Source organism: Capronia coronata (assembly GCF_000585585.1).
Source record: "Capronia coronata CBS 617.96 chromosome Unknown acBCG-supercont1.2, whole genome shotgun sequence".
NCBI lineage: Eukaryota > Fungi > Ascomycota > Eurotiomycetes > Chaetothyriales > Herpotrichiellaceae > Capronia > Capronia coronata.
In genome coordinates this window covers 3,795,616-3,819,981 of record NW_006912894.1, presented here as the reverse complement: position 1 = coordinate 3,819,981, position 24,366 = coordinate 3,795,616, and the positions used below count along the sequence as shown (strand labels likewise).

The following is a 24,366-nucleotide window of genomic DNA, read 5'->3' as shown; positions in this document are numbered from 1 at the left end:
AAGGCAAGAATCCACCTCGACATTATTTCGGGCTGTTCACAGAACAATAATCGAAACGATACATGTACGTTTACGCTGTCTCCGAAAGGCAAGAGACCGGTCCCGTCTCTAAGAACCTTACCTCCTCTGGCCAGCCAAAAGCGCACCGACATGAGATACTCTGTGCGTGGGCGACCTTCGGAGAGGCCTCAAAAGCAAACTGTCGCCGAAGAAAGTAGGTCTCTATGGTTCTAAACCCAAGGGCGTACATTTTATCTCGTAGACTCACGCTGTACTTGACCACTCCAGGGCCGGGCGGCTGACGGCCACTTGGGAAAGAACGACTATTTTACTGGTGTATGCTTCTGAAAGAGTTGACGTTCATGCTGTTAGAATAATAAACATAACCACAGTCTGGCTACCTAGGTATGTTTCGAAGGGGGTTCTCCTTTCGGGATCTCAGCCTTGCGGGTCCAAGAATATTGTCGCGTGCAGAATGATAAGCTTGCCCCAGAAAAAGGGGTCTGCAGCCTCGCGAGGGTCCCTGTGTGCCCCATCCACACAACTAATTTCCAAAAATCAGACTCTTCCAATCGTGACTCTGTTCCCACGCTGCCGCGACCTTGAAGCACGTGAGATCCTCAAAGCGTTTGCCCACGATTTGCAGTCCAGTAGGCAACTTAAGATCGGGATTATCCACCGCAGGAACAAAGCCCACCGGCACCGACAGCGCCGGATGTCCGGTCGAATTGAACTGCGCCGTATTATCAACCATACCCAGGCCATACGACAGACGTTCGAGCGGCCTGTCCGCAGCAACGTCAGGAAACGCCGGCGCGGGAATAGGCACGGTGGGCAAGACCAAGACGTCCACCGAGGCGAGGGCCGCGTCGTAGGCTTGCGTCGCTTTCCTCAGCAAGTTCGTGCTCTTGGCGTGCAGCCTGGCGCCGTACTTCTCATTGACGTACAAATAGCGCATATAGAGATTCTGGGCGCCGCACCCGAGCGCATCGTAGAATTCTTGAGACAGATATGCCTCCCCAGCGGGGCCCATGGCTGGAGTGGCTTTGACGTCGCGGTCGGTCATCTCGAATTGTTTGCGGCCTGTGGTGTCGCCCAAGAGGCCTTCGCGACCGCCGCGCAGAGCCAACGCGCACGACCAGATCAAGCAGATCTTTTCGTGGTCTGGGACGGAGACTTCGACCACGTCGGCGCCCAGGGCTTTCAGATCGGCAATGGCGGAATGGCATGCCTTCGCGACGTTGGCGTTGATCTGTCTGCCTGTGAAGCCTTCCTCGAGAACGCCAATCTTGAAGCCTTTGAGGAGTTGATTGCTACCGGCGGTCGTGGCGAGGAATTTGTCGAGACCTTCAACGAAGCGTAGTGACTCGGCGGCCATGCTGGCTGGTTGACGATCATCTATGCCGTCGGGCCCGGCGATTGCTTCGAGAAGTAGTGCCGTGTCTCGTACGGTCCTTGCCATGGGCCCGGTATGGTCAATGACTGATTGGAGGCCCATGATTCCGGTATATGGAACGAGACCCCATGTCGGTTTGTGGCCGACGATCCCGCAGAGTGCTGCTGGGATTCGGATTGATCTGGATTTAGAACATGTTAGTTGTCAAATCCTGTCTGGTTGTTTTGTTTTATCCACACATTTATTGTCCAGAGTGTGAATCTCGAAAGTGAAAGTGAAATGTGAATGAAACTTACCCTCCCTGATCAGCTCCCAGAGCCATGTCCACGGCGCCTACGGCAACTAATCTGCCAGATCCGCTACTGGATCCTCCACAAGTATAGCCATCCGCATGTGGGTTGTGGACGGCGCCTGTGTATGCAGTGTTGGAAATAGGTTCCATGCACGCATTCTCGCAAGCTGAAGAGCACGCATTACCGTCAGTTAGTTGTCTTTTCTTCTTCTTGAGATGTTGTGGCTGTTGTTTGAGGTTCGAGGAGAGAATAACTTACCGGCCTTGCCAGTAACTATACCTCCTGCATCAAGGATTCTGGTCACAACAGTCGCATCATAAGGAGGAACCCACTCTCCATTGACTGGCGGGAGCCCGTTGGTGACTCGGACGCCACCAACGGCAATATTGTCCTTTATCGCGACCGTGCGTCCGGCCAGCAAGGCGCTCGTAGGAGTAGTGCTCTTGATGGTACACCGCGTGGCCCATCCACCTTTGTTGTTGTCCTCTGGCACGTGGACGTCTGTCCTGATGTATCTGGCCGGGTCAGGGGTCGGAAGCCCGTCGTCCTCTTTGAAAACGAGCTGTGCTGAATCTTCAAACAAGCCAAGCAGAGTACGCCAATCTTCAACCGCGCTTTCGGGCAGCGACAGGCCCGCCTTGCTGGTGAGAGAGCGAATCTCAGCAGCATCAAGCTTGGTTGAGCTATTTGGCACGGAAAGTGGTCTTGGTCAGCTCATACTTGCGACGTCGCTGGACGTAGCCCTTTCAAGTGGTGACTACTTACTTCTCGTCAATGGATACTATGACCATGTTTGCTGTTCCGTCTTTATGTGTAGGTGTCTCCAACGGTAGATAGAGCGTAATGGTCAGTATGTCTCTTCGGTCGAGTGCTCAGTCTCAGATATACAGAGTCAGAGAGGCTCAAGGTGTATCCCTGAATGAGTCCTTCTACCAGATGGATTTGGGCGCCGCTCAGGACCGATATAATGTCTTATCTCTCAATAAATGGAAAACATGCCATTGTTCTTGTGCCGAGTTCCGAGGTCACTGGCGCTTCGAATAGCCTGCGGGAATACTCTCTCGCCGTATCTCGATGGCGGTGGTCATGGCACTTGAGAGTGACTGTGATAGGAGGTGATGGCCTCGATGACAATAAATACTCGATTAGGAAGTATAGATTTCTGTTCACAGACATGAGAAGTCCGACTTCCGTCTCGAGATGGTTGGAATGTACAGCTAGTTCTGTCGCATGGACAAGGGGATGATAACGTACTCGCATATCTCATTGGTCAGTCAGTTTGACGACTGCTTCTTTCGGCCATAGTACTCTGCAGTGGTTAGCAGCGCACAGAGTAGACGTCTGATAGCCTCGTGGTACCCACTTCAGATAAAGCAGATCACAGGCAAGACGTATTCTCTTCCCGACGGCAGTGTTCATCCGCACTCTCCAGCATTCCTGCATGGTCGAACATGACCTATCTCAGGCTCGCCGCACAAACGCCTCGAAAGACCTCTTGCTTGTGCGCTTCCGCTTCTGATAAGAAGCTCTACAATAGCTCCACTGTCCGGGAACGACATCCTCCAGGATTGGCTTCTGAGATTCATTGAGGATGGTAGACCATGATAGAGACTCAGCGTAGTCTCAAATGGGAAGGCAGGTTGAGATAAGGCGACCGTGCGATGACATAGTATATATCAGGGCTGCTTCGAGGGGCTGGAGGTCTATATCCTCGCAAAGACCTTCTGAGACCCGAGTCATATTATAGACCCAGGCAATCTTACCCATACCGTACCTTTTCTTGTGATATCGAGCCTCTGCAAATCCAGAACGCATAACACAATGGATGAAAAGAAAACAGATATCGAGACCACGACAGTGGCAACCCCAACAGAAGGGGAAAGTAACCTTGGAAGCATCGATGAGGCGGAAGTGTTTGTCACGGGGGCGGATGGAGTCAACTTTCGCACAGTCGGCTGGATCAGAGCGTCCATGTTCTTCTTGAAGATGACCTTTGCCTCCGGGGTGCTCTCCATCCCCGCTGCACTTTATAACCTTGGTGCTGGTGCTGGAGCCTTCTTCATCGTCTTCTGGGGCCTCCTCAACACCTATTGCGCCGTCCTCCAAGGCCAACTCAAGCTCAAACATCCAACGGTGCACACTATTGCCGATAGTGCCCATATTGCGGCTCTTGAAATGGGCTTCACGAAGAAGAATGCTTGGGTTGCAAAAGAAATCACCGAGTTTGTTTACCTTTTTACCTGGGTCTTATGTGCCGGTGTCTCAACCCTCGGCCTCAGCATCGCGCTCAACGCTGTCTCAAAGCATGCAACTTGCAGTGTCACCTTCGGCTTCGTTGCGTATTTTATCGTATCTTCAGTTGCCAGCATCCGAAAGATTCACGACCTTGGCTGGATCACATGGGTTGGGTTCGTCTCTATAGTCACCGCGGTGCTCATCGTGGTTATTGCCGTCGGAATACGAGATCGCCCTGCTGCTGCTCCACAAACAGGAGACTTCGACCTCGGTTTCTCTGGCCTTGCTCCGGCAGGGACGACTTTTGCAACTGCCTGGTCAGCTTCTCTAGCAATCTTCTCCTCTTCGGCAAACACCTCTGGCTTTGTCCCAGTGATTTCGGAGATGCGACGGCCGCAAGACTATTTCAAGGCCGTATATGTCTGCATGGCCTGGATCACTTCGTCGTATCTGGCATTCGCATTGACCGTCTATGCCTACTGCGGCAAATGGGTAGCCTCGCCGGCCTTAGGGTCGGCAGGCCCAACAATTAAGATCATCGCGTACGCCATTTCAATCCCTGGACTCATCGCTGGTACCATGATCTGCGTCCACGTCGCGGGAAAGAGTCTCTTCGTTCGCATCTTGCGCAACACTCGACACCTGACCCAAAGTACCAAGACTCATTGGGCGGTCTGGCTGTCCTGCACGTATGGAACAGGCTTTCTTGGTTGGATCCTGTGTGAGGCGGTCCCATTCTATGGCAGCCTGATCTCTCTGGTTGGGGCTTTGGGCTTTGGGTACCTGGGCGTTTGCCTGCCAGCAATATTCTGGTTTGTCATGAACAAGGATGCCCGAAAAGGCTCCACTGCTCAGCAGATCATGTGGTATGTGCATCTGGGGATATTACTGACTGGTATGCTTGTTACGATCGGTGGCACATATGCCAATGTGGTGAGCATCATTGATCAGTACAAGCAAGGTCAGGTCGGCTCGCCCTTCAGTTGTATGGATAACAGCAACACTATTGCTGGAGGCTAGCTGCAGTCCGAAGCCCTTCACAGCATCACTGGATACGGCAGCTGATCACCTCAAGACATCTTGAAGGAAGGGGACAGTGACGCATCGGTGGAGGATATGTTGAGGATCTGAGAGTATCGAGTTGCTTGACGGTCGAGCAGATCGTGCTGGAGAGGAGGGTCGTATGGGTATTTGGATGAGATAGAATGGATATGCGCCCTAGCATAGAGATAGACTCCGCACAACATCACATGAACATGACGTAAACATCACACTTATCTGAAGTTGAACAACCATTGCCGAACTCTCAACGAGTCTTGTGCAGGAGGTGAAAAAGTCCGCAAGGCTGACTGCCCCTGAGGGCGGCAGAGACATCCAGGCGCAGTATGGATCATAATCTGGCGCCTAATCCACAAAGTCAGTCCTTGCGCCACAATGAGATATCTCACGACCCTTCGCTCCCATTACTTATGAGCAGTCTCGCTCTCGTCCACAGACAGACGGACTGGCGAGTGCGTATGAGAAGCATCATGGGTGCCTCGCGTGACCTATAGTCAATCAATGTTGTATCCGAAAAGTGTTCACTGTTTCATCACTTGATGCTCTCTCATACTCGGCCTGAAGACCATCTTTAAGAACTTGTGGCTTATACGTACGGCCATGGATATACACAGCTCGATCTCCAGCTGGCTTGACAATAGAGATCCAAGTGGTGTACATTGAGTTGGTTGCGAGGTTGATATCAAATTCTTCTCAGATCAAACAGACGCTCGACCGTAGTCAGATTTAGAGGGCATGATTAGCGATTAGCCTGAATACAGATAATACCAATGCCGCTTTAACAGAACTTGGCATTCTGAATACGTCGCCGGTGCAGGCGCTACTACGAGATGCGCGTCCAACTGCGCCGCTGCTCAAGTTCCGTATCCTCTGATCTCTCCTCAAACTACACTCCTTCACTGAACGATATCGTACGATCGCCTGGTCGGTCTCAGAACACTGATTGAACCCTTTGCCCCTCCTCGGACCCCATTTCGCCATGTCCAAGCAACAAGATCCTGAGGTGATATCGAACTTTCTCGCCGAACAGAGGGATGAAGCACCAGCCGAACTTCAACATATCTTTCTCACATTCGAGGATCTGTGGGAACGGAAATTATGGCATCAACTAACAAATACGCTGTTGGAATACTTCTCTGATCCCGCAAGCACTTCCCAAAGATTACCCATCTACAACACCTTCATCATCAGTTTCGCGGACAAGATCAACCAGTTGAAACTGGTGAAGTTGGGCCTGAGTGCATCTGAGCAGATCAAAGGTGAATATGTCTCTGGGTAAAGGCTTGTCTCTCCCCATACTGACCTGTCTGCTAGATGATACGGAACGCAGTCAATTCCTTAAGGTCCTTGCAGATAGAGTCGACAAGCCGGATTCGGAAGAGGCATATGTCTATACGATCACCGAACTCGCCAGCGTTTATCTAAAATTGGGAGAAGCATCAAAGGCGAGAGAACAGCTGGACAAAGCTCAAAAGACTTTGGATCAGTTCGACTTCGTGGAGAATGTCGTCCACGCCGCCTTCTACCGTGTCAATGCCGACTATTTCCAGGCTCAAGGCGATTACACATCCTACTACCGAAACTCACTCCTGTACCTCGCTTGCATAGAAGAGTCGGAGTTGACACCCGAGCAACAGCAACAAAGAGCGTATGACCTGGCCATTGCTGCACTTGTGTCAGATACCATCTACAATTTCGGCGAACTGCTGTTGCATCCAATCCTTGACGTTCTCAAACCTCCGCACCCGAACGCCTGGCTGCGGGACATTCTTTTCGCGTTCAACCGAGGAGATCTGACTGCTTTTGATCGCATGTCCGACAACCTCAGCAAGGACCAAAACCTGGAATCACATCGGCTGTTCTTGTGGCAGAAGATCAATCTAGCGGCATTGACGGAATTGGTGTTCAAGCGGCCGCCGCACGATCGAGCAATGACTTTCAAAACGATCAGTCAGGAGACGAATGTCAAGCCTGACGAGATTGAACACTTGATTATGAAAGCATTGAGCTTGGGATTGTTGAGGGGAAAGATTGATCAGGTTGCTGGCATTGCCAAGATCAACTGGGTGCAGCCCAAAGTTCTGGAGCGAAGTCAGATTGAGGGCATGAGGACTCGACTCAAGGAATGGGACAGCAATGTCAATGAGTTGGGTCATTGGATAGAAGGCGTCGGTAAAGATGTGTGGGCGGCATGAGGTCGAAGTCCTATACTGGGATGGCGGCATAGCAATGGCGTTAGGGGCAGCAAGAAGGTCATGGGCCGAGAGCACTTTGACGGTTAGCCCGAAAAGAAAGCGTACCTGTAGACCACACAATGCAAAATGCAATAATCTACATCAAAGGTATTGGCCCTGCACCTTGGACGAATAGTTGGATAACATGCAGAGAGTACTAGTAATAGAGTCCAGGAGTTGAGCGCAAGGCTCCCAGGCCAGTCAGTAGCAGCGCAGCGCCTCTCCGCCGAAACTCCAATAATGCAATGTACTAAAATTTTGACTGCTTCCAACACCTCCAACCCAGCAAGCACCTACCTATGCGCACTCGGTCCAGAAACGCCGGCTTCTCCTGTACTGAAATAGTTTCGATTTCGCGCGTTACATCTGGGTCTGTTTCTGGCTGCAGTGGCTCAGAACATATCAAGCGCTCCTCACGATGAATCCTTCCGCTACGACGTTCTTCCGCACATGTCGAGCACGACCAGCCCCGGCGCCATCACGCAGTCTAGTCCTACGAGCCCGGTCGAGGAGCACACCACTTCTAGTATCGACGGGTGAGACCAGAGGGAGAAATACATATCATGACTGTCAAGGTGTCGAGCAGCAACGCGCGGCATTCTCATCGAGATGTGGCTATGGACTTCAAGCTGGCCAGGCCCAACCGGTCAACGACAACGCTCCTTCCTCATCTTCATCTTCTTCCTCGCGTCTCCCTTCATCCGAATCATCACCATCATCAGACTCTACTCCATCCGCCATGACCGCCGCAGACGACGCAGCATTCCTAGCCACCTCACCCCAACTGACCGGCCACGTCACGCGCGTGGGCACGATGCGCAAAACCGTCCGCGTGTCCCGCCGCATCCAAGTCTGGGACAAAGTCCTGCACAAGAACTGGAAAAAGACGGCCCACGACCTGGTCCACGATCCACAGGACATTCTGAACGAGGGGGACGTCATCACCTACGGGCCCTTCCCGCCCAGCATGCATGCGGCGCGCGAGCAGAGGGGCCAGACCGAAACTGACAGTCGCGTCCGCTATGTGTTGAGGGAGGTGGTCACGCCGTTCGGGTCGCCCGTGGAGGAGAGGTCGAGTAGATTGGTCGGCAGTCCCGAGGGGAGGTGGCGTGGAACGCCGGGCCATGTGCCGGTGCAGAAGGTGGTGAGTAGGACTAGAGGCAAGGATAAAGGGAGGGTTGATGTGCCGTTGCGCTGAAGAACAATGCTGGGGTTGCTGGTGCGGCTGAAGTGGCGGCGGCAGAGAGAGAGGATGAGAGAATACTTTGCTTGTCCATGGGATGGAAAGAAATTGGCAAGGTCTTGTCATTATATATCTATCAGGCTTTTTTCATCTTTTGTCTTCTGGCCCGACGTTCCTCTCCTGTGTTATATATACAGCTACTTCACTGGTGTACTCTGGCGCTCTGGAGATTCAATGGACAAGCTATGTGGTTCCAACGAGCAGGACAAGTATACCTAGGAGGGAGAGATGTACAGCAATTGGCGAAGAGGCTTCCAGCCATGGCAGTCTGTTCTGGCTTTACAAGACAACTGGATTGATTCGGATTCGATTTTCCTTTGTCTCAACTCTGGAGGAAGGGCTCTTGATATTAGTACCTCGATTCCAAGGCTCAAGCAGACACGGCTTAGTGACCAGCTCGATCAATGATAACCTGTTCAACCCTGAGCCAGAAGTGAGCCTTGTCTACTCGTGCAATCCGCGACTGCCAGACAAAACCACCCCCGAATCGTGTTCTTGAAAGGGTTTCTTAGTATAATATTAGACCGTCTCGGCCTCAATCAATGAAGATTATTCGCCCATGACTAACTCTATACATCTATATTCGCGACTTCCCTGCAGGAAAAGGGCGGTTCAATAGTCAATAGTTCAGGCCCTTTCTATGCCAATGCTCCACCTCCCTTTCAGCTGGATAGGTAATGCAATCATTAGGTAGAACGTCTCGGTGTCGAGACATGCCCGGGAGGAGGTCTATCTTCATATAGCTTGAATCCTTAAATAAACCTGCTGAATCACAAGGTCTGTGATTTCGTAGGGGTAGCTTGCTGCCTCTCTCCCGGTTGATCAGTATTCGACTCTTTGCCATCGGCTCCTGTAGAGGCAGTGCCCGCATCCGTCTTCTGCTCGGATTGTTGGTCTTTCGGCAATGAGATTTGAGAAGGGTTCTTCACCAAGGAGGCTCGACGCAGCTTCAGCTTCTTCTCGCCTTGCTCCGATATCCTGGTCAACTCGGCGACAAAGGATTGTCCCCAGAAAGCACTGCCATGAGATCAGCACGGGTGTATTTGGTGGCACGGAGAGAGTAACTTGACATACCTAGTATACTTGAACACATATTTGTGCAGTTTGGCGTAGTTGATGGCACGCTGCTCCGGGCTCATCGTCACAGATTCCTGAATGGCACTGGCCAGTTCCTCCGTGTTCCAGGGGTTGACCAAAATACTGCCGTTCAAACTTTGGGCGGCACCGGTGAATTCGGACAGAATAAGAGAACCATGTCGCTTCTCTTGCGTTGCGATGTACTCGAATGACACCAGGTTCATACCATCGCGCGTAGAGGACACCAGGCAAACGTCGGATACCGCATAGAGGGCGATGAGTTCGTCAAAATTGACAGACTTGTGCATGAAATGGATGGGCATGTATTCCACAGTACCTAGAAAATGTCAGGATAGCTATACATTTCTCATGGATGCAACACGTACCAAATTTGCCATTGATCCGCCCAACCAATTCGTTGACAACCGCACGTAGATTTTGGTACTCTTCAACATCTTGTCTACTGGGTACAGCAACCTGCACCAGGACGACTTTGCCAATCCATTCGGGATGATCCGTGAGGAACACCTCCAGCGCGTGAAGCTTCTGCGGCACTCCTTTGATGTAGTCAAGACGGTCCACTCCGACAATCAGTTTCATGCCCTTGAACTTTTCTTCCAAGGTCGCGATCCTCTTCTGCACCTTCTCCTTTTTGAGTCCTTCCGTGAACTTCTCCGGGTCGATGCCAATGGGGAAAGCGCCGACAGTCACGACTTTGCCTTCGAATTCGACTCCGTTGGGTGTCGTCGTGAGGTTTAGAATCCGAGAGCAACTGCTGAGGAAGTGACGTGCATAGTCGTACGTATGGAAGCCGATGAGATCGCAGTGCAGGACACCGAGCAGGATTTCGTTTCGGACAGGAAGAATCCTATATATTTCACTCGAGGGGAAAGGCGTGTGTAGGAAGAAGCCAATCTTGACGTTTGATTTGTTCGTACCAATCTCTTCTCGAAGCATCTGCGGCAGAAGCATAAGATGATAGTCGTGCACCCAGACTAGGTCTCCATCCTCAACCTCAGCAGCGATAGTGCGGGCGAAGAGACGATTAGCTTCCTGGTAAGCGTTCCATGCCGACTCGTCAAAAGTGATCTCGCCAGGATGGTAGTGGAACAAGGGCCACATGATGGAATCTGAGGTTTGTTAGCCGTCCAGCCAGATGTTCGTAATTCACTCTACTCACTCGAAAAGCCATTGTAATGTCGGTCGGCCAATTCATCAGCCATGAAGACAGGAATGGCATTGAACTCCTCTTTGAGTTTTGTGGTGACTTCTTGGATCTCATCTCCTGGGATCTCCAGACCTGGCCAGCCATACCATTGGAATGTTGTGCTCTTTGCCAATCCACTCAGACCGGTAACGAGACCGCCCGACGACATGGAGTAATCATACTTCCCGTCCGCAGATCGCTTGATAGTTATGGGAAGACGGTTGGAGACAAGGAGTAGGCGGGACTCGGACTTGGGAGGGGTTTCCGTGGCGGAAGGCATGCTGAATAGCCACCGAAAGGGTGATACGGTACGGTTGGATGCAGACTGCGCTCGAACTCAGCCTTGAGTTAGAGGTAAGCGGGAGCCAAGTTCAGCCTCGCGCGGGATTGTGAAGCTGGCAAGTCGGATGTGCAGACAGACGTGCCCTCGCAAGGTTCAGGCGTAGTCAGATTTGTGAAACCACACACCGTACTCCAGATGTCGTATCCGCAGGATAGAGAGTATAGGTTTAGTAGGAACGTTAGATTGTTGGCGCGCAAGGATTATTGACGCAAGTCCTTTTGCTACTCAATCTGCTACGACACGGAGGTGGCCTGTAAGCGGTAGGGAGCAACAGCAGTGTGTCTGGTGAATGTGGTTTCGAGATGGGAGTTTGAACTCGCGTAGTGGGACACGGCAAGAGGGCGGAACGAGGATTCAGAGACTCTCGTAGGAAAGCTGCAACAAACAGACGAAGATGGGCAGCAAAGAGGAAGCAACAAGTCCGGTGAGGTCCTCCGTTGAGTGTCTATTGACAAACAAATAGTAGGTGGTTGTTCTTTGTTTCTGAGGATGGAAGCCGCAGGAGGGTCGAGAAAGTTGCGATAGACAACGTTCAGTGTTGTACCTTTTCCGACCAACATTTCACCCCGGCACGTTTTAGACTTAAGCCATACGTCACCCCTGTGCCCGCCCGGTCAAAAGGCCTAAGGAGCCTTCGAGATGTCGGATCATGCCTCCGACGACAGGCATATTTGTTCAGTTGCCAACTACGTAGGTACCAGCCTACCAGCCTAATACTACGGTATCTCACCTGCGCTTAACTTGATACTTCAGAATACGAAGTTGAGTATCTGCATGATGCATCGAGCACGCCTTGAAATGGAAACTACCTGCTGTGTTGCTCTCTTAAGAAATTACCGTCTGCCAGCCTGTGCACCTCCGTGGTCCTCCCGCCTTCCAATCGACGCCCGCGCAGGAAATGCCAGGCGGGGTATAGAGCGATTCAAGTTGTGGACGTCTGCAAAGACTTCGCTTCAATTCTCCGGTTTTCTCTGGGACTTACAACAACCTGTCGCAGGCATTGAGATGCCCAGTGACCCGATGAACACGAGAGGCTGTGGTGAAGACGGATCTCCCTTTTCTTCATTTAAAGACATTCTATACATGGATTCCACAAGGGACTTGAAGTATCCAACAATGTCCTCGTCCAAGTGATTGCATGCATACATAAGTCACTTATTTATTTGAAACTGCGCTGATAGGGAGCCGTCCTTGTTCGCAGACAATGCTTATGCCAGTCTCCATATCACCCCCTGGTCGCCAGTTCGATCAAATAACAACAGAGGAAAGCCTCGCCGGAAAATGGAGTCGGAAGATGCACGCTGGGGAAGGTTGCTCCCGTCATAACACCATAAAAGTTCGTCAGTCGTCCACTCGGTTAGTCGTTAAAGTCAGAAACATTGTAGTGCTATCGTTAGACATGACGGTCGCTCAAAATACATGCCGGTCGGCGTTCATCACAACATCAATGGCCATTGGGATCGTAAAGCTCTTAATTGGCTCGGATGACCAACTTGGCCAGAAACTTGTTCGACAGGGAATCGAAATCTTTCCTGTCGAATCGCGCATTGGGTCGACCACGAAGGTAATTTTCTAGTACATATCATCAGTAACCAATCCACAAAGTTCTCGCATATGAGTAGCTTACCATATCGCGTAACATGCTCTCGAACCTCGGTCATGGTGGTGCAGACATCAGGGTTGGATGCCAACAGTGCATGGTGTTTGGAGGTGTCCCATTCAAGGAAGGATGGCAGTTTTTGAGAAATGGCCTGGAAGAGGCCAACAACCACACCAACTGGGGTAGTTTCCATGTCGTTGCAGAATTTATCCACAGCAGTACTGTCAGGAACGCGGTAGTGGCAGTCGAACTGCATGCATTCCCATACTGCCAACAGCACCGATGCCAGAATAAAGATGGTCGGCCAGTTCTTGAGCTTGTCCCCACTGTAGACACTGGAGTACAAGCTTGATAGTTCCTCAAGCACATCCTTATGCAGCTCTCGCCACATATCGGCCATGGCGCACTTGATCTGGAAGTTGATCATCACAGGCGCCATGGTCTTGCCAAAGAACTTGGATGTCTGCTCTTCTATCTTTCCAACAAACGTTTCTTCCGACGGCACTCCCTCAACCATGGTGATGTGCAAGGTCAGATTGTAGGCAAGCATGAGCTTCAGAGCCTTCTTGATGATCTTGGAGCCGGTCTTGAAGTAGAATCGATACGCGGTCTTCAGCATTTGCGAAAGAAACGGAGTGCCTTCAAAATAGTCGTCGACAAACTTCTCAAATGTGCCGGTTCCGTCGATGTGTCGGTCAAGGTAGTCGCTCAGCATGGTCGTCGAGATACCTTCCATGCCAGCAGACAACTTGGCGGTAGAAACTTCATACCCTTCTGGCGACAATTGGTGGGCCTCGATCCAATCCAATTTTAGGCATGTCTCATCTCTGACATAAACCTCCCGGGCGGTTACGGGTAACATATGACCGTATCCATGCGTTATGAATAACGTCTTTTCCGTGTCAGAGAACCCTTTGATGTTGCCAACGGAGAATCCGAGGGAGATATGTCGTTCATAGTCGAACTTCCAGTCCTTCAAGAAGTACCCGATCTCTTTAATATCAATTCGAGTGCACGGCACCTGCCACAGGCGGGCATGCGAAGGTTGACATCCTGCACAGGGCTCCCCCTTGTCACATGTCTTCTTCAAGAACTTGCACCGCAAGCATGCTCTCAACTTCCGGATCTCACTGGCCTGTTTGCGTTGTTCAGGCCGGAGGGGGCCTCTCCTTCGCCCCACACGCTTCTCACCCTCTGCTTTGCCCGTTTGAGCAGTCTTTTTGACAACTTTATCCGTCGACCTGGCAGCAATATGACTTTTCCGTGAACCCTTCCGACCCGGCGAGCCAGCTGAGGCTTGAGAGCCAGGGGATCGCACGATAGATCCAGAAGACTGGGTGGGAGGGTTATGAATTGAGCGAACGAGAGCCGTAGGATTGATGCTAGTGGTAGAAGCAGGACCATGGTCCATCGAGAGGCGGTGAGAATGCGGAAATTCGAAATCACTGTCAGACAAGGTGGTTGGGGAGTACACGGCTTGAGAATGGCCCATATCCAGGGTCGACATGAACGTGCCATTCCCTTGAGGTTCGAGGTCCGAGTATGACGACTCCGACAACGTTCTGTTGTGCACAGTCTGATTCGGGTCGACGAAGAAATGGCGCTCATAGGATTCGAAGGAGGAGCGAGGCTCCACCAAGGTCCATCCATGCTCGTCACATGAACTGGGTTGTGACAAAACTTCGAGATGTGATCCAGTTGGCGAGCTGGTCAACTGTTGGTAAGGTGATACGGCAAGTCCCATATCTGTGGTTGTATAATTGACCAATTCGCTCTGGAACTCGGCCCAGTTTCGCGGCATCCCATCAATGCCGGAATCGAGGGGCAGATATGTGGATTCGAGAGACAAGCCCGTAGTGACGGAAGGTTGCGAGACAGGCATCATCGCCAAATGCGAAGGATGTATCGGGAGGCCATGGAATTGACTTTCGAAGTGCATATCATACGACGGTTGTTGAGCGGAGAAGTCTATGTGGTTGTGCTGGTGAAGTTGTTGCTGCGTTTGAAACCTCCAGCTATCCATCATTGGATGCTCTGCCATAGTGGTCTGTCGTAGACCATGGCTGGTGGTCTGAATAGGTGATATGTTCCTCCTCGGATCTGCTCGTGGAGCAGCAACTTGATCCATGTGTAGAGGCCATGCTTGATTGCGGAAATATGAGGCACTTCTCGCGTCGAGCTCGTAGGTGAGATCATCGCCCGTCAAGTCGACATTGCCTGCCATGGTGGCTATGTCAGACTGTCAGCCTCGTAGGAGAAGCGTCCGGTCAGAAGCCAGGCGTCTGGGACGTTGTACTGCTGGCCTCGTCAACCAGAAGGAAGGAAGCTGGTCGAGGGAGGATGCAGAGAGAGTCTCCAGGAAGAAGAGATACAGAGAGTGACCGCTTGAGGCGGGCACAACTGAGAGGGCGGGCCTCAAGAGGGATGTAGAGAGTCGTGAGAAGAGGCGGTGAGCAGTTGCATGCAGCGTTGGAGACGGTTCAAGTGGGCGGCGGGGACGAGAAGTGGGCGGGGGCGTGGGCGGAAACGGCCGCGGCCAGTGGCTACAGCCACCGACAAGCGTTGCCAGTGGCCAGCTGCAGATTCAGGCCCCAGGGACCCGCGGCGTGACCCCTCGGCGACTGGAGGTTGTGAGGGCCGATTGGATTCACTGCCCCATTCGCAAGATGGTTGGATGCAGCGCAGTTCACTGACGGCTGGAGGAGCGAGATGAGCGACACCTTCGATTCCGCTTCGCTTGGCCACACGCTGTTTCTTGTCTGTCCTGTCCTTGCTTGTATGCCACTGCCCTTCCTAGTCGTGCGTACAGTGCCAGTGGTGTGCTTCTTCATGCCGCTTCAGACAACTTGAATTGAAAGCTGCCCCACCGACTTCTGCCTGGCGCGTTGCTGGTTCGGCGGCCGTTGTCCTGCTAGAGTCAACCTGGAACTGCCCCTCGAGACGGCGCCCGGTCTAGACGATGGTGAGGCGCACTGCAGTTGTGAAGAGAGTCGGTGACAAGATCATGTTAATAGACGACAATGCAGCACACTGAACCAACAACTTGAAACACTGGGGAGTCAATACAATGACCGCCGTGCGAATACTGGCAATGGTGACTGCGCCATTCACCTGAGCACTTCGCATGGGGGGTGCCACATCGCTATCTTGCCTCGAATCCATCTCCATCTCTTCGATTATCAGGACTTTTGCTCAGCCATGGAGGAGGCGGAGAGGTGGTCACCCCTGTTACGGCTCGCCTGGGGAGGGATCCTTGTCCCATTCAACGGCTCAACTTTTTGCAAGTCGAGTTCCACAACCGACAAATCGCAGTCCCTTCCGCGGGCCTTTACACGAGCACGTAACGAGTCAAGTTGCAACAATACTTTTGCCGCCTTGCCCAATTGGCCAACTTGATATCACAACAAGCTCCCACTTATGCAGGTAATCTTGCTGGTGCTGACCACCAGTCCTCTCTCCGGCAGGTCTTTCCATCGTATCTGTCGAGCTCGCGCTGTTATGGCCGACGGCGATTTATGCTGCGCCTCCTCAGTACAGTTGTTATCTACTTCACCGTGCGTGCTCCCTCAGACAGCCTCGTCGGTGGCATCCAAGCTTAGTGCAGCAGACACATGATTTTAGGCTCAGGCGAATATCAGTCGTGGAGCAGATTGCTGGCCATCTGAATGAACATCGTGAATATCTCCCCGAGGGCCTCTTCCTGGGTGCGGCGTCTCGAAGAGCGGTGTAGAGTTTTGACACCGCCCTTTGGTGGCTCAGGGCAGCGGGTGTGCGCTCGATAACAGACGATTCGGCCAGGATGGACCATGCAACTCCACATAAAGGGGCAGAGGCACGGCAAAGACGATATTGTCTGGGACTCGGTGATGCAGAAGTTGCGAATTGGGAGAGCATTCCTTCAGACAGCGTCTTGGGCATCTACCATTTAGCGGTAGAAATGAGCTTTCAGCCTGGTACCGCGAAATGCCATTGAGAGATGATGGGAGGACTTGAGAGCTGAATTCAAGGCGTGCATAAAGAGTCCCGCGGTCTTCCTTTCTGTTGCAAGGTGTTGATCATGTTTGTGGCTTTGGAGAGGGCAGTTACTTCAATTTACAGGTAGGTAAGTAGGTATATTAGGTCTGAGGTACCTGACAGTAAGGTAGTCTTGGATTATTGGCTGAGGACTTTACCTTAGTAGGCAAGGTATGTGCTATAGAGTAATTTAGGTATGATTTCTACACACTAGTGTCTACTAATCGTTCAGACGAAGCTACCTAAGCATTCTAATCCTCAAATTGAACTTCAAAGGCTCCGAGCCACTGCACAAGACTAGATTCTCCAGCGTCGACCGAATACGCTCGCGGAACTTCGGGTTGGGATTCCGCTGACCTCAATACCTGATATCGATCACTCACAATGTGAAGCGGTAGAATTGGAATGGTTACACCGTATGAGATATTTCGGTGCACTTGGTTAACCAAGCTTCGACGACGCTCCTAAATTCCGCTCAAGCAGGGTGCTCAATTATATGCCTGGTGCTCCCGCATCCCATTCAAGATTGTGGAATTCGAGAACAATACTAAGGTATTATGGTTGAGTCGGATATCAGGGTCACCTTTGACGCATGCTGACCGGGCTCGACGTAATCATCTGTCACCACCTGGATCCAGGACCTGGACTTCCTGCGAGCCGCAAACACCATTACTATGGCGAGTTTTGACGACTTTGCGTCCCTGATACCGGGCTACTTTCGCGGGCCACCAGCCTTACTTGACAGTCTTGAGACAGAGACATCTGTCCTCCAGGCGCAAACTGTCAACGAATGCCTCCCACTGCTCAATGCCATCAACGATCCTTCGAGCAGTCCCTTCGACTACAACGAGTTTGGTGTGCCCGAACTAGAGCGGGAAAAGCACATCCAATTCCTCAAAGCAAACTTGGCGGAGTTCCCTGCAAGATTTGTCGGTCTCGATGCCAGCAGGCCTTGGATGGTTTACTGGGCGTTATTGTCGTTGTACATGCTTGGGGAGGACGTAACTCATTATCGTTCAAGGTATCATTACGCGCACTGGCCTGCCCCATGCGGCCATTGATCGACTATCGAAACCTGAACTGACACCGCCGATAGGGTCATCAAAACATTCTCCTCGATGCAAGACGCAAGCGGAGGGTTTGGAGGCGGCTTCGGACACTATTCCCATCTCGCTGGGACATACGCAGCACTATTGAGCCTCGCGTTAGTGGGGGGCAAAGAAGCCTATTCACTGATTCACCGCGACCAAATGTGGCATTGGCTAGGTCGGCTCAAACAACCAGACGGCGGGTTTCAGATATCTGAAGGTGGTGAAGAAGACGTGAGAGGGGCATACTGCGCATTAGTTGTTGTTTCACTGCTCAACCTTCCACTGTCCCTGCCGGCAGATTCTCCAGCCCGGAGTGCCGGCCATGAGACATTCATGGATGGCCTTGGAGAATACCTCTCCCGGTGCCAGACATATGAGGGCGGGATTGCTGCTTCTCCTGGTAACGAGGCTCATGGCGCGTACGCCTTCTGTGCCCTCGCCTGCCTTTGTCTGTACAGCAGTCCGCATGTGGCAATGCGCCGGTTCCTCGACATTGACGCCTTGGTCTGGTGGCTTTCGTCCCGACAATACGCGCCTGAGGGCGGATTGGCCGGACGGACTAACAAGCTCGTGGACGGGTGTTACAGCCACTGGCTTGGGAGCTGCTGGCCACTGGTCCAGGCTGCTATCAGCGGCCCCCGAGGGACGAACAGTGCCAGTGGGGACGGACACGTGGTCCAGGAGAACCTCTACAGCAGTGAAGGGCTTGCCCGGTACATCCTATGTTGCTGCCAGGCAGAAGATGGTGGACTAAGGGACAAGCCATCGAAGTCTGTCGCCCCAAGCCTTATTTGTTGCTTTCACTGACAAGAGCTCACAGGCCGCCCGACTCTTACCATACGTGTTACACGTTATCTGGCATCAGCACTGTAGAACATTCACACTCATACGGTCACGTCGACGATTCTGAAGCCTTTGCCTCGGCCTTTTCATGGAAAGCTTGCAGTGCCCTGATCCCTAGCGAGGCGGATCCGACGAAGAATTTTGACACAGGCGCGCATGTCAGGGCCATTCATCCCGTGTACTCAGTTCCTCACGAAGCTGCTCGAGCCATCCGGAGCTGGGCGCTGTCTCATCCACTCGATACAGAAGTGAGGGACTGATCTTCGATGTTATCCATGGTCTTGAGGTTAGGGGTCCAGGCAGGAGGATCGCTTCCTAACATTCGTAGATTTGTATGTAAGCTAGTTCGATACTACCACTGTGCTACTAGTTTATACTAGTAGCCAAACAAACACGACTGCCGTAGAAATGTTGAGCCCTTATCATTTGTGCTCACTGTCTCAGAAGCCGGCGGGATGTCGTATAGTCGTCAGTCGTGCCTCAGTAGGAAAGAGCAACCTACTCAACGACGACGCTACTGCCCACGAAATTCGGATCATGTCTCCTGCGCTACAAAACCCGGTGACTTTTTCTTCAGGCTGCGTTGACTCCCTTCTGGTTTCCAGCGACCAGCCTGCGCAATTTCAACCATGCATGTCCCCGGGATCCGTGGATGTCTGACTCCCGGCGTCTCTCAAGGATATCTCAGACGCAGGCCCGCAGTCACTACAGAACTAAGTGGGGGAAATTCTCTTGCTTCTGCAATAGGCCGCCGCCGTTGCTGAACTTGCTGTGTTGCATATGACCGAAACTGCCCCGGCCCTGTTGGGTCGTCCAGGTCTCGCGTGCATCAACTTACCACTAACTGTCTAGAGGTCTTTTCCGGTGCTCGCCCACTCGGATCTCGAAGGATATCGGCCTCAGCGGACCCATATTTGTACCGAAGGAGTGCTTCGATTCGCGCACACAAGGGTTGGTCAACCACTCTCCTCTTCCTCGATTGTTGGAAGAATCAAAAGCCTAGGCTCCTTCATTACCTAGAAAGGGAAAAGAGCTGGATCAAATGAGATAACACTGCTGGTCGTCTCAGCTATAGACGATGCTTGCAAGATTTGACCTCCAGCAGAACATGTGGTGGACAACAAGATGACGAACATTGATCCCCTGGCGGTCCAACGAGAAGTCACCTCCGTACCCTACACTGCAGGGTAGTTGGACACCTGGAGACCACCGGTTCCTGACAACGCATTCATGCGCCGCAAGCTTACGAGCAGACATGCGGTCCACCTGCTATACACCCTTGGTGGCTGTAGAGACCCCGGTCACCCGTGCGTTTGCAGCACACATGCAAGCTGTCTGCCGAAACAGCCCACGCCCGAATATGTGTGGTGTTGATTGCTCCTGGCGCACTTCATCGAAATCCTAGTGGATCTAGATTGCGCACGTCAATTCTGTTCGGCTCCTTCGCAGTTGGCAAATATGTGCAAGCCTTTAAGAGTGCTCTGGACTTGGTTTGGCCTCTCGCGTCTAGGCTGCCTATCAAGGGGCGCACTTCATTCCTGATCGTTGAAGTTCATCGAGGCTCGAGACGCCCAGTAAGAGCACCGAAGCATTTCAGGCCGCATTATGATAATACCACTCCCCCACATGCCAGGTGTTTCTGCATGAAACTTCTTGCGTCAACGGGGAGATCTCTCTGGAGGAAAGATACTGTGCTCCAATCCAGTCCAGCTAGGTGCTCAGCAAGAGTGATCTTCTGCAGGCGTCACCGGTCAAAGTCATGTCAGCGCAGATGCAAGTCAAAGTCGGAGCATGGCGAGCCACGAGACATGTTAGCCACCTGGTTGAACTCTCCAGTCGACACTGTTTCTGCGCGGGGAAATCAGGATATCGTCACCAATCATGCAGTCAGTCCATCTGTCTCTGCGCGAATTGCCCGACAGAGGAAAGATGCTAAGGCCGGTCCCGACTTCAGCGTGCCGGGTACTGGCCAAAAAATATGCCAACACATCAAAACATTACGATGGTAGATGAGCAGTATGTTCAGTCTTCCGCGATCGACTTCCACCACCCGCTCACCAGAGGAATTTTTGGCCACTGTGGAATCTTTTGGCCTGCCCCACGCAATGCCCGTCGTCTTGCATCTGCTTCGCTGTCAGTGCAGGGTCTGTACCGTCGAAGCCATGAAATATGTGGACATTCCGCCATAATTCACCCGTAGAAATGTCCAACTATATCCATGATATTGATATTTTGCTGCCTGGGGACCATTGCCTGGCAATCAAAAATTATCCCGCCTCACTTTCTGGCTCCCGCAACATAGTTGGCGTCGTTGACGTTGGTCGATAAGACCAGTCCTTGCCTGCACCGTGAGCTTTGCTTGTCCTCTTCCAGTCACAGTTAGATGCACAACTTGTTGGGCCTCAAAGTCACCACCCGGCATCACAGCAGACATGCTGCATACCGTTTATCTGGCCAGTACGTACCTTACAGCGCCGAGTGCTTCTGTTTGGCGTTGATGTGTGGCTTTTGCGCCTGTTTACGGCTTCATGGAGCAGTGGTTTCGACGTCTCTTTATGAATGAAGCACCAGTTGTCTCGGACACGGTCTGCCAGCCTTGCAATAGTGTCGGAAATGGAATCCCCTCGGCGTCTAATCCAGCCATTGAAACACTCTTTGCCTGGACCTTGCCGTCTGTTTTCTACCCCAGACACTGACCCGTGGTCCCCACTCAGGTCTTTGTCAACGCCGTCGATGGCCCGAACCTGCTTATCAGACATCTTGCAGCCCTGCCGGGTATCGATGCGTCGTCCGAGTCAACAACCGTGAATATCAGACTTCGAACTACCATCCGTCGGAGTCGTCGGCGAAAGAAGGAGCTGCTTTGATTGCTTTCAATATCTGTCGGAATTTTTCTGCCAACGACGGCTTTTTCCCGGCCGGCTTTGCACATGGGGGCGTGATCCAGGGCAACCCTGTCCCTGTAGGCTCGGGGCGCCACAATCGCAGGAGTGGAACGACTACTCGAGCAGACTATCGTGGCGGCGACACAGATAGCTCCGGCAGCAGGAGTGGAGGTAGCAGCCCTGACTGGAATGACTTGCGTCATCCTGGTCGGCCTCAAATCTCGACCAGTCGTCGAGATATCTATCCTTCCGATGCCAATCACCATGGGAGACGGGGCTTGTCACAGTACTGAGACCGAGGATTGTTGCCTAACCACGGAAATCGTGTTGCTGCTATTGACTGCATTGTGGACGGGTATTCTCCAGCGCTTTGGAACCATTCACGACTTACGACATTATGACCTTGAAAAGGAGGGCATTATTTTCATTGATTGTTGATGATGATGACCTTTGCATTCCTCTTCACCGCAGGCCTTGATAGAGAAGGGTGAAGCAGGCACCTGTGTGGTTAAGTCAGTCAACCATTCTTGTGTTTCGAGCTTAGCAATCTGGTCGGGCGAGGGAACCATTCGAGCGCGTCTGATCATGCTTGGAAGGATGTATGAACGAGTTCCATTCGAGAGCCTAGAACAACAGATTCTATTTCGCTTCATTTCATTGCGACATGCTTGTCCTCTGGGGAGGCCTGGAGCAGATTGAATTGCTGCCACCCCTGAACTAGTAGCCTCGTGATGAGCTGTGAACCTTCGGCAGCGGGCCATTGCTCGCCATACAACACTGACAATTGGAAGTGAGGCCCGCGTTGAGGAGGTCGTAATCTTGAAGGGTCGCAGACTTATATCATGTTACCGTAGAGCCTGCGCAGGATATAGTTCAGGGCACCGCCGTCAAACCCGAGAACTCTATACCGTAGTAGTGTTGTATACTGGTCGGTGCCTGGGAGGGAGAGGCCGTCCCCTTGCACATTATCCGGTTAGGGTTGAGGTTGCCGTCCATGGCAACCTCCATGGACGGCAACCTCATGATTTAGGTGACCCGCACTCTTGGAACTGGCTTGTACGCCCTCTGCATGGAATAGTGATCTATATCTGCTCATCAAGTCGCACTCTGCTGTCACCGAAAAGTAAAATGGCTCCACGCGAGCTTTCAAGTTGTGGCGCAGCGCAAAAATGTGTGAAATGACTGGCAGTGTGAATGACGTCGCAGGTTCAGTATTTACGTGTGACCAAAACAGGCTCATCACTTACCCGACCTCCCATCCCACAACTCCTACACTCCTACACCTGGGTCTGTGGCTTTCAGTATGTCTCTGCTATTCCGACCTCTTCAATGACACCGAGAGAACGAGATGGCTCTGCGCGTGAGCTCTGCGGCGCGTCAGATTGACACGCTCGGCCATCTGTGTCGCCTGCGCCAACCGTTGTCTGGCGCCTCCTCGACCAGCTTTGGAAAGCAGCGATACCTGCATAGCATAGGTCCTGGACTAGAATATTCAAAGCGCCCAACCTTGCGAGCTTCTACGCGGCTCCCTCACAGCTTCAGAAACATTTCAGGCGAACAAAAGGCCAGAGATCTCAATCAGCAGGGGATTGACGATGCCCTCTCCGACTTTGACACTGCTGTGGCTCAAGAGCACGAGAAGCAAGACCGCACACCATGGCACCGACAAGGCGCCGAGGAACCTCCAGTTCGAAAACAACGCTCAGCAGGAGCCATGACCAAAGGTACTTCTCTACTCTCAACCAAGGCCTGAGACGGACACATCGTGACTAACCCCGGCGTCCCAGGCAAACTACTGACCACACCTTCGAGACTGCTCAAGCTTGTACTCCCTCTTACTACGGTAGACCAAAACTCCGATCGCAAAGATGTCGCCCCTCTTGCTCTATTAATCCATCCTCAACAACCGCTCTCCTACCTCGAACGCCTGATCCAATCCGAACTACCCAGCATCACCAATGAAAAGGGGGAAGGCAGACTACCGAAGGTGGGCTTTCGAGCCATGGAGTCCAAGGACGACGAGATCAAAGGGTCCAAGAAGACACCCGAAGAGCAGGACGAAGGACTCGACACCTCCGAAGAGCCTCCTGCCGGTGGCGGCGTTGAGACATACAGCGGCGCCGGCCGCGAAGGCACAGGCAAGGACGAGGGCGAATTCGTTCGATGGAGCCTGTCCACTGAGATTGGCGACTTCATCCGTGACGCGGCGAGAGCCAAGGAATTCGAGGTCGAGATCGAAGGGAGCCCCAGGCCAATCAAGGTCGCCGTCCCTTCATTCAATGACAGAACCTTCTACTTGCGGCAAAGGCTACGCAGGGTCTCAAGGCAGATTTCCGACCTGGCCGCGATCAAGAAAGAATGCGACGAAGCCGCCCACAAAAGCGGTCAGAGGATCGCCATGTCCGGATGTGGTCTATTGATCGGTTACTGGTATCTCGTGTATCGATTAACGTTTAAAACAGACCTCGGATGGGACGTTATGGAGCCGATAACCTATCTTATCGGCTTATCGGGCCTTATCGGTGGTTATATGTGGTTTTTATACCATAATAGAGAGGTTTCGTATCGGTCGGCATTGAATATTACGGTAAGCCGCCGTCAGAACCGCTTGTACGAGGCCAAGGGCTTCAATGTGAAGCAATGGGAGGCCCTGATCGAGGAGGCCAACGCTATCAGGAGAGAGATTAAGGCCGTGGCCGCAGAATACGACGTGGATTGGGATGAGACGGCTGACGAGCACGATGAAGAGGTCACGAAAGCATTGAGGGAGGATCGGAAGAACTCCAATGGCAAATCGAAGTCAAAGAGCAAGGACGAGGCTGAAGATGATGACGATTAAGCACCAT

General features: G+C 52.3%; 9 protein-coding genes across 9 annotated transcripts; 6 read left to right on the top strand and 3 right to left on the bottom strand.

Annotated features, from left to right (window-relative positions):
- Nucleotides 1–544: 544 nt before the first annotated feature.
- Nucleotides 545–2,480, bottom strand: A1O1_03054 (uncharacterized protein; the record flags this gene model as incomplete). Its single annotated transcript, XM_007723962.1, has 4 exons — nt 545–1,577; nt 1,693–1,855; nt 1,948–2,372; nt 2,455–2,480. The coding sequence occupies 4 exons, from the start codon at nt 2,478–2,480 to the stop codon at nt 545–547; spliced, it is 1,647 nt and encodes a 548-aa protein (XP_007722152.1).
- A 1,030-nt stretch (nt 2,481–3,510) lies between these two features.
- On the top strand, nt 3,511–4,944 carry A1O1_03053 (uncharacterized protein; the record flags this gene model as incomplete). Its single annotated transcript, XM_007723961.1, has 1 exon — nt 3,511–4,944. One exon carries the CDS (start codon nt 3,511–3,513, stop codon nt 4,942–4,944), a length of 1,434 nt encoding a protein of 477 aa, XP_007722151.1.
- A 1,018-nt stretch (nt 4,945–5,962) lies between these two features.
- A1O1_03052 (26S proteasome regulatory subunit N9) lies at nt 5,963–7,178 on the top strand (the record flags this gene model as incomplete). Its single annotated transcript, XM_007723960.1, has 2 exons — nt 5,963–6,242; nt 6,298–7,178. 2 exons carry the CDS (start codon nt 5,963–5,965, stop codon nt 7,176–7,178), a joined length of 1,161 nt encoding a protein of 386 aa, XP_007722150.1.
- A 778-nt stretch (nt 7,179–7,956) lies between these two features.
- On the top strand, nt 7,957–8,415 carry A1O1_03051 (uncharacterized protein; the record flags this gene model as incomplete). The annotated part of the gene is made up of 1 exon (XM_007723959.1): nt 7,957–8,415. The coding sequence occupies one exon, from the start codon at nt 7,957–7,959 to the stop codon at nt 8,413–8,415; it is 459 nt and encodes a 152-aa protein (XP_007722149.1).
- An 815-nt stretch (nt 8,416–9,230) lies between these two features.
- On the bottom strand, nt 9,231–11,024 carry A1O1_03050 (alpha,alpha-trehalose-phosphate synthase [UDP-forming] 1; the record flags this gene model as incomplete). Its single annotated transcript, XM_007723958.1, has 4 exons — nt 9,231–9,477; nt 9,535–9,874; nt 9,924–10,667; nt 10,718–11,024. The coding sequence occupies 4 exons, from the start codon at nt 11,022–11,024 to the stop codon at nt 9,231–9,233; spliced, it is 1,638 nt and encodes a 545-aa protein (XP_007722148.1).
- Nucleotides 11,025–12,558: 1,534 nt separating this feature from the next.
- A1O1_03049 (uncharacterized protein) lies at nt 12,559–14,911 on the bottom strand (the record flags this gene model as incomplete). The annotated part of the gene is made up of 2 exons (XM_007723957.1): nt 12,559–12,659; nt 12,715–14,911. 2 exons carry the CDS (start codon nt 14,909–14,911, stop codon nt 12,559–12,561), a joined length of 2,298 nt encoding a protein of 765 aa, XP_007722147.1.
- Nucleotides 14,912–17,375: 2,464 nt separating this feature from the next.
- Nucleotides 17,376–18,895, top strand: A1O1_03048 (protein farnesyltransferase subunit beta; the record flags this gene model as incomplete). Its single annotated transcript, XM_007723956.1, has 3 exons — nt 17,376–17,722; nt 17,798–18,562; nt 18,613–18,895. 3 exons carry the CDS (start codon nt 17,376–17,378, stop codon nt 18,893–18,895), a joined length of 1,395 nt encoding a protein of 464 aa, XP_007722146.1.
- Nucleotides 18,896–21,324: 2,429 nt separating this feature from the next.
- Nucleotides 21,325–21,813, top strand: A1O1_03047 (uncharacterized protein; the record flags this gene model as incomplete). Its single annotated transcript, XM_007723955.1, has 1 exon — nt 21,325–21,813. A coding segment is annotated over one exon (489 nt), but the record flags the coding sequence as incomplete, so codon positions are not given.
- A 1,055-nt stretch (nt 21,814–22,868) lies between these two features.
- On the top strand, nt 22,869–24,359 carry A1O1_03046 (uncharacterized protein; the record flags this gene model as incomplete). Its single annotated transcript, XM_007723954.1, has 2 exons — nt 22,869–23,244; nt 23,308–24,359. 2 exons carry the CDS (start codon nt 22,869–22,871, stop codon nt 24,357–24,359), a joined length of 1,428 nt encoding a protein of 475 aa, XP_007722144.1.
- Nucleotides 24,360–24,366: the final 7 nt, after the last annotated feature.